Source organism: Anopheles coluzzii, chromosome 3 (genome assembly GCF_943734685.1).
Source record: "Anopheles coluzzii chromosome 3, AcolN3, whole genome shotgun sequence".
NCBI lineage: Eukaryota > Metazoa > Arthropoda > Insecta > Diptera > Culicidae > Anopheles > Anopheles coluzzii.
Window position 1 is genome coordinate 85785412 of NC_064671.1, and position 9186 is coordinate 85794597.

Sequence of the window (9186 nt, forward strand, 5' to 3'; positions counted from 1 at the left end):
CCGTTCTAGATGCTACCTACCGTGTGTGAATACTGAAGCGACTTATCTGCTTTCCATTTATCCCCTCGCTCCTTCCTCAAGTGTTGGTATCGTGCTTCACAATCGTTAAATTCTGTCTCTATTTCAGATGGGTGTCTTGTCAGGAGCGTGCTTGGGCAACAGATCACCGCAGTGCTTCTGCAAAAAATAACTCTCCTTTGCATCTTTTCCACATATAGTATAGAAGAGCAGTCGGTAACCGGCACGCATATACCCTCGACTCCATTTGAGTAGCTGCATCGATAACCTCTAAACAGGTCTGTGTCAATGAAAGTCAGTACATCAGAAGTGTGGGAAGTATCTCCATTGCTATTCTTAGGCAGAAAGATTGACTCCAACCATGGTTTGTAGAATCCAAGCCGTAAACCCACCGAAGGTTCTCCGAATCCACAATCACGCCCAAAAAGATGCAATCCATACGGTTGCTGCTCTACCAAATTATAAATTGCACCACCCAGAACTAGATCGCACGCACCCGGAACAAGAAACTCTTCGTTTCCAAAACAAAAATGATCGTCTTGAAGGCCTCGGGAAGTCAGATTGCACGTCTGATTTTCATATAACATGACCTTCACAAGCGCTGGATCATCGTTGCGAATAACTGAAAACGGAGAATAGTTTGATACGAAATAGTAAACTTTCTTGCAGACTTGATATAGTTACCTTCAAGGTGATTGTTGCCATGTGAAACCGGGGTGAAACCAGGCAGTTGATACTTATTATAATCGCTAAAACCATAGAGTATGCACTGTGGGCGAAAGTTTGAGAAGGTCTTAAGCTTAAGAACTGCAATATTGTTGTAGAAGCGGTCCGCTTGCTTTGTGTAGTTTGGATGCACAATAATTTCCGTTATATCAATCACTTCCGAATCAAACAACTTCACACGGGATGGATAAGTCCTAGAAATAGCCAGTTTTTTTTTTACTTTTCATAACTAAATATGTTGGGCTACTAGTGAACTCCATTTACCCATTGAAGGTGACACATTGCGCCAATGTTACAACTGCATCAGGTTCTGCTAGAATACCAGCACATGCGTCGGGAGGTGGTTGATGCGGCCACAGCATTTGAACACTCGTGACATACATCCTTTCATCGAATTTTCTATCAAATGTTGCTCGCGTATAGGAATTTCTTGAAGCGCAGGCCAGCGGCTCGAACATGAAGGCCGTCACTTGTTCACCTTGCTCTTGTATCGTTTCTATTATCCATTGTTTGAATTTAGCAACCTTTACGTACACACCGGGCTGCGAAACTGCGCACGCCTTACCAAACGACGTTACCCCAACAAGAAACGGAATTTTCGTGTGCTTATAGTACAGATTATAATGTAGCGGTCCTCCAGAATCTCCCTGGCAAGAGTTTTCAAAGCAAATATTGTTTAGCTACAAAGGACACGAACACACTTCAATTGCTTCTACTCACCGGGCATGTGTCCATTACCTCATCCCAGGCGCACAGTTGGTGATCAGCTAGGTCATTACCCAGTCGACGTTGAGTGCGTTTATTGTTATACTTTGCACAATCTGTATTTGTCATCAATTTCAGCTCTGCTTTCAGAAGCATATTTGACTTCTCCTTACCTGCATTAAAAGCATCAAAGAACTTATCACTGGGACGTGGAGTGATTCTAAATTAACTAACATTTTGACTCACATCGAAGTATAGTATTTACAAAATATCGGATATTTATTCACAGGCAGATTTATAGAAGTTGTGCTGCCTATGATTAAGAATAAGATACTGTTTATACTCACCAAATCCGGTTTGACCCCATCCAGCAACCTCAAGCGTTGAGAACGGTATGCTGTCGTCCAACCACAGACAGGTTGGGATAACTCCTTCGCTTTGGCTTACAGTGTAGGGAAGAATATTTCAGTGTACATCAAATGACGCTTTGAAACAACTTTCAAATGACTCACATAACTTTTTTATCCAGCTTCAGCAGCGCAAGGTCATAGTAAACGGTGGATGCATTGTGCAGCGGGTGTCGTATAATTTGTACGATTTTCCTCTCCTGCACAAATTCATCATCGTCAGCGTCAAAGAGATTGAGATCACCTATTCGAATTACATCCGGCGAAAGATTTCTGCACAACAAGGCGGACTATTACTTTCATGTGTTTTTGGTTATAGTAGTATGACTTACGTATCCGGATCGGCGTAGCAGTGCGCTGCAGTGAGAATATAGTTTTCCCATATCAACGATCCTCCGCACTTCCACTGAACGGTACCGTCTGGCTGTGTCCAACCAATGGCCGCTATGTGAGCAAACTCTCCAGGAAATGCTGGCGATCCGGATGAAATGAACTGATCCGGGGAAACACTTCTAAAATATCGCAACTCGCAATCTGCAAGACCAGACAAGATAACAGAGCATCAAACACAAAATCACGATTTGTTGTACTCAGGACGCACGCCTCGTGCCTTACCGTCTACAGATGTTCTCTCGTACGGTAGCATTCGTGCCCTGTAGGGAATACCTGTTGGTATCGGCAAGCCTGATGTAGACAGAGTAGATGGAACTGCAACGCTCACCAATATTAACAGACACAGTAACATCTTAATTCCACAGGAAACTATGATCAACTGATGCTAACTGAATATGTTCAATCGCTTTATATTGCTTTAAAACCAATGATTGTCGTCAGTCTGTTGGATGAAGGGTTAAGTGATACTGTGAGCACGGTGCGCACAACACACCCTTCTATATTGCACTGCACAGTGCATACAGCGGGGTAACGTGATGATCTACTTTTTCAACGTTCATTAGTGCCGGCACTGTCAGTAGAATATGTTAAAAGCGAAAGCTGTGTGAAAACAAAACATCGACCGATAATTGCGCACAGCGCTCAAAAGCATACGGATAGGCGTCAAGTTTGTTATACTTAACATTAGCCCTTCCATAGAAAAAGCGATATCAAAAAAGGATTTCGGTAGCACATGTGTGATAAACGTATTAGATGTTTCGGAAAAAATACAGCTGGCAACATAATTTTAATGTATAAACTTCAAAAATTGTGCCACTTCTTGTCGCTTGTCCCACATCGCGTGCGGTTGCCATAGTGAGATGAAGGAAGTGAGTTCAATTGAAGTAGGAAAGAGATAAGAAGTGATAAACCGTTCTATTGGGTGCCCGCGCAATGAAGCTGCCCTGCTTTGGTGAACGTAATCGCATCGTTTTTGCTCTCTGTCTTCTGTCCTATCAGTCAACTATCAACTATTTGCAAAAACCTTCTGCGCAACATGATGTAGGAAAGGTTCATTCATCTACCAATCAATAAAACAACTATCAAAGCTCATATGTTTCAAGTTTGCACATAATTTTTGGTCGTTAATTAACATTCATATATAAAAACACTGTTGTGAACTCAGTATTCATGAGCCTTTCTTCAAGATTCGTAACTGTATGCATTTTGAATGATCGCCCTTATTGTAAAAATCAACTGTGTGTAGCGCATTAGTTCTTGATCATGTTTTTTGAAGACCAACAAGATAATTTATTAAATCTCAAATTAACCCATAAAGTCACACAAAGTAACAAGCATCACAATCGCATTTGTACAAATAAACTTTAATCGCCTTTCTTAGGAAAGACCATTAACAGACGTAAGAAACATAGACATAAGCTGAGCTTAACGTATCGGCCGTCCTTGTGATTGATTGACTAATTGATTGATTTTATACAAATCCGGCGATTTTTATACAAATAATGTGAACAGTATAACAACATGCACGGGTGATCCCCTGGTGTTATATTCCAGTGGACGCCAACCTATGATCTATGAAGCACTTACGATCCGAAGCGCAGAAATTCCTGATTAGCAGAAGTAGAGATTTTGCTCTCTTGTAACTGTTTATAGTGTAAAACAGCTTTTTGCGTAAAAAAATGTATATCTTTTCTAAAACGAAGAATGGTGTTAATAAAAAAAAAGCATTCGGTAGTTCACAGCGGTTATCTTCGATCACTTGAAAGCCCCTGAAAATTGATTTGTGTGCAAGTAATTCATATCAGCGAACACGACTGCAAAGAGTCAAAGGTTGTTTATTGTGATTGTGTAACACGAAGAAAGCAAAGACTGGAATGGTATCAGTGTGATAATGTGACCGTACTATCTGCAACATAAGTCTTTTTGAAAAAAAAAGCGCATTTGTTTGTCTTTTTGAAAAAAAAGCGCAAAATTGGGGCTGCTGACTCATTGGATACTATTTTTCAAAGAGCAATTAATGTTTCATTGATGCGAATGAAAATAACTCCATAAAAATCTACCATTTTTGTCCCTATTTTTTAATGCAAACTTGATTGCAATTGCCAACTCTTCTGGAATGCAGTAACGCTTGTCACATAGTTTCAACAGGTTTCCATAGAAAATGAAACATTAACAGATATATTATACAAAGATACGACAAAACCTGCTCATTCTTTATAAAAATCAAATCGGCATGTTTGTGTAACATTCATTCTATCTCAATATTTATAAAGAGTTTCACCGGTATAACCGCAGACAACAAACAGCAAATATAATCGATTCTGTGAAGCGTCATTCATTTCCCCCTCGCAAACCATCGTTTCTTCTTCTGCTCATTGAAATCAGCAAATCAGAATCGCACCCAGAACAGAAGTTTTGCCACCGAATCGGTTTCTAATGGAAGGATTACAAGCCAACAAAACGTTGCCGCCAGGGTAGGGAACGAACGGCCAAGCAAAATGGATTATACTTCCAATCAAAATGTAAATTCTAGTGAAAGCCAGAATCTTTCCATTCTCACCACGCCATCTCACACACCTTCCGTGCAGCGTACGATGAAGACAACGGGGTATTGGCAACTCCTAGAAGGGCTTGATTTCAAAGTGTGTTGTTAGGGTATTGTTTTCCTGCAAAGTTACGCCAAACTTTACCAACCTCCAGGAGTGTAGCTTGCCGACACGGATTGATAATGCGTCCCGAGAAGCGTACCGTTGCTGATGCTTCCTTTCTTTCCCTCCATTAAGGTTGTCACAGTGTTGTGCCGTACGGAACCGCCAAACTGTATCCATCGGAAACCGGGTTCGGTCGATTAGCCTCAGGCGTGGAGGTTGGAGGGTGAAAGGTACAATCACGCTTTGGTCATAAATTTATTCAAATTCTTTGCCACCGGTGGCTGAGGTTTGTTAGCGTTTGCCCCGTCGACCCTCGGGGTTCATAGGGCGTCCGTTTTGGGACGGGCCCGAAGGTGAATGGGAGCAATTTGGTGAAATATTTTCCACCGGTACGCGCATTGCTTGCTTATCACGTTTCGGTACTTGCGCAAAAACGCGGGGTTTTGCGGTGAAATTTGGTTTGTTCGCACTGCACAAGTAGTGCGTAATTTTAAACCACCAGCAATGGAGACGTTTACGGTGTTCAAAAGACATTCCCTCTCCAAAAGGTTGTCATACAAATTAACCAAATTATTAATTTCACCTTTCTAAAACATGTAATTGAACTTCTTTGTTTGGGGAATACGCACAAATGCTTGCTTTGAATAAATTAACAAACACCTTCAAAAGTGCACAAAATTCATGCGAAATTACAGCGCGTTATTCCTTTGTGACCACCACCATCTTTTGAGACGATTTTTAACTTCCGTTTCCTGGCCCAAAAGCCACCACCACCACCAGCGAACCAGTCCCCTTTCGCACAGTGGTGGTGTGCGAAATTTACAGAATAATTTAATTTCGCATCTCATTAGCCTGCCAGTGTTTGGATGGAAATTATTTCTCCTCGACTTCGGCTGGTTTTGGTGCCGTGACCAGGATACGGTATGGGTTCTCTGAAATCTTGGAAACGTCTTTATTCGTGATCGGTACCAGAAAGCATCGGTGCAGAAGGAAAGTTTGTTACGTTTCCGTGGCGAATAATGCTTCCTCGCTGCCTCCTGCCCACCACACCTTCGTTCAGCCTTGCAAAGTGCTAAAACAGGGGAGAGAAATTATGATTAAATTCAAAAGGGAAAACCAAAGTCACAAATTAATTCAACAGATTTGTGATTTTGTACCGCCCCCCTCCCTTCTCCTTTGGTTTTTTGTATCCTTCCCGCCCCCCGCAAACCAACAAAAGCTAACAGCGGTTAAGCAAGTAATCCTGGGTGGTTTTGTTACCATTCCGGAGGGGTTCGGTTGCTTCCCTTGGGCAAGTTTGATGTATTTTATTATTCGGTTTGTGGTTGCTTTCTGTTTGAAGAACAACGCTGGCACGCTGTTGTGACGCACAAGCTGTTTGATTTATAAATCATTTACAGCACCGACAGCGGTGGAGGTTTTCATCTCGAACCCTTTGAAAAATCATTAAAAACATTCTCAAATCCACTTCCAGCTCACTCTTTGATATCTTCACTGTAAAGCAGATCATTAAGCAAAGCCCTATCGAATCCCGGAGACAGCGCACACATTAATTGAATCGGCAAACGGGAACAAGCATTGGATAGAATAAGAACAAAATCACAACCACCGCATACGGCTGAGCAGTTAAGCTGAGGTGACTTCAACCTCTTGATTCCTGGTCACTCAAATCGAGCACCTCTGCAGTTGAGTTGGAACACGCTACTTCATCTCACCGCAGTGCGGCATTCCATCGTAAACCAGGGACTCAACTCAACCAAAGTTAGTGTGGGGAAGGTAAAGAGGTAAAAATAATATGCAACCTACCGTTTTACTTTTCAGCTTTGTGAGGGTAAAACTGTACCAAACGGCTGGTGCCGGCACCTCTACACTCTTCCCCGAATAGAGTGAAGCGCAGCAAGAAGAGTGAACGAAATGCAAGCGTTTCCTTCTCTCAATTTCCTCGCATTTTCCCGTGGTGACGAAACGTCGAAAGGAACAGGAGCACAAGCCCACAGCAAACTTGAAAGGATATTGAAAACATTTCATTTCCTTTGCACCGCAACACTGCAGGAATCCAATTTTAGTGCTATGGTTATTGGATTTATGTTGGTCGCTTTGGAGCCGGCAGCCTCTTGGTTTGTTCTAGCGTTGCTGAAAAACGTTCACACAGACACAGAGAAAGAAGGAGCTACGGAACTTCACAAACTGTCCGACATTCGCCCTGACACTGACGAGTGAGGTATGTGTAATTTGTTCATTTGAGGTTTCCGGCCTTCCACCTCCATGGTTGCATGGGTGTTTGAAAGCTTATTTTTGTGCTTTTTGTGCCTGCTCACAACCGAGTGGAAGCAGCAACTTAAACGTTACTTTGCACTTTGTGTGCCGAAGAGTTCGATTGCGATCGAAAGGTGGATATGCTTTCATCACAAAGCATGATGTTCACTGCAAAAAGACGGTTCCTCACAAGGTGCAATCAGATTCCGTTGGTCGGTGAGTGAAACTAATTCGATTGAGTGACAAATCGGCTACACAGGGCGCGGCAGTATCTGTGTGCTGCACGGTTACTGTAATCGAAGCTTTTCATCGTCCGCTGCAAAGTGTTCAGTTGCATCACTTCTTTCGTTCTCAAACGTCACCACAAAGGGCTGCGACCAGCTGACAGCATGTATGTCTATAGTGCTATAGCTCTTCGAAATTGGGGTACATTCCTCGATTTAAGGGTATTTTTCTTCGACCACAACACGGATGCAAATAATCGTTTTAGCAAAAGGCTTACACTATGCTCACATTTTGGACGTTTGGATCGAAGCATGTAGAATTTGCCTACGGTGGACAACGTGTGGTGTGTGTGTGGTGCGCTATGGATGTTGCCAAATTGCACATTCCTTCTCGGTGGGTTCATGATTTAGTGACGCTCTTGGGGCCATTGGAACGGTGCCGCTGTCGTCAATTGCAATGAATCAAATGAGATGCATGTGAAAAATGCATACGCAGCGCTTGGGGTTTTTATTGAGGTTATATCATTCGATTGGCATTGTAGAGCAATAAATCACAGCCTTTGCTGTGTTGGGTATTGCAATGCTGATGCAGTTTTAGAGCGATTTTTATGGCATTTTTCTGATAATCAAATGCATGATTAGAACCTGAACCTATTCCATTGCAAAGTTTAAGCATCTAAATACCCATTTGTAAGAAAATATATTATGAGGTCTGACGCTCCCATTTTATAGCTGGATTTCCAAAAATTCAGTTTTATAGTAGAATTGGACCAGTCGCTTATAAGAAAATATCTCTAGAGTTATAAAAATATGTTAAGTTTCATTGATCATTGATTCTATCCATTAATCGCTTCTCACATATAAGGACTTGATACCACCTTCTAATTCCAAATTGTCAAATTCAAGTATCAGAAAATCCTTTAAAGGGTTTCCTTGATGAAGAGCGTTTATTTAACCTATCTGATAGCGATGTGATGTAAGAAGCAAGGACTTGAAGCAACTATATACCATTAGGTCTCCCAATCATCTTGCATGTTGTCTATTTTTACACTAAATTCTTTGAAGATGAAATATCGTAAATGAGTGTTAGTATGAGTTTCCTATTTGGCCGTATTAACAAAACGTTGTGCTGAATAACAATGCTGAAAATGCATGCTGAAACTCGGTGAATTTTTTTCCATTTTTTTAACAAAACGACAAACTTGACTATATTCATTTTAGCAGATACAGAACATCTTAATAATTGAAAGATAATAATAAGCTGTACTTTGCTTCACCGCACATCAAACGTCCTTAAATACGCTACTCAAGACAGTACTATCCTCTCTAACAACAACCCATCAGTACCTTTACCGTCTTTATAGTCTCGCAATTTATGATACGATGAAAACTATCCTTGCCGGTCTTCTTCGAGAACCGCGGTACGGTCCACCACTAATCAGCATTCCCAGCAACTTCATCAACTTCACAGTCATCATAAACTGGCGCGAAAAGAAGGCAAATTTTTCCCCCCACTACTACCACTGCTGCTGCTGCTGCTATGACAGTTTCGGTGCGGTTGAAAGTTTGATGGTGAAATTTCACCCCAGCCCGTGCTTGCCAGAAGTATAAAGCTCCAACTGCATCGCATTCCAATTCATATTTTTCCTCCTTTGCACGCTTTTTTTTTGGTCTGGAGTTTCTTTGCTGCAGTTTGGAAGTAGTTTATCGGGAGAGTAAGAAGCAAAAAACGCCTCGTTTTGAAGGTAAAACTAAACGACACGCAAAAAACACACTCTTTGCGGAAGTAAAGCGCTCCCCCGAAAG

At 41.8% G+C, this 9186-nt stretch overlaps 1 protein-coding gene across 1 annotated transcript; it reads right to left on the bottom strand.

Annotated features, from left to right (window-relative positions):
• Positions 1-1004: 1004 nt before the first annotated feature.
• Positions 1005-2502, bottom strand: LOC125907359 (serine protease snake-like). Its single transcript, XM_049609018.1, has 6 exons — positions 2472-2502; positions 2189-2390; positions 1962-2129; positions 1797-1891; positions 1465-1622; positions 1005-1391 (listed from the first exon to the last, which is right to left on the bottom strand). The coding sequence occupies exons 1-6, from the start codon at positions 2500-2502 to the stop codon at positions 1005-1007; spliced, it is 1041 nt and encodes a 346-aa protein (XP_049464975.1).
• Positions 2503-9186: the final 6684 nt, after the last annotated feature.

Coding starts and splice junctions, on each gene's coding strand:
- LOC125907359 (XM_049609018.1), bottom strand. CDS start 2,502: ATGCTACCGTACGAGAGAACATCTGTAGACG. Junction 2,391..2,471: donor CGAGAGAACATCTGTAGACG/GTAAGGCACGAG, acceptor CTGGTCTTGCAG/ATTGCGAGTTGCGATATTTT. Junction 1,392..1,464: donor AGGTAATGGACACATGCCCG/GTGAGTAGAAGC, acceptor AACTCTTGCCAG/GGAGATTCTGGAGGACCGCT.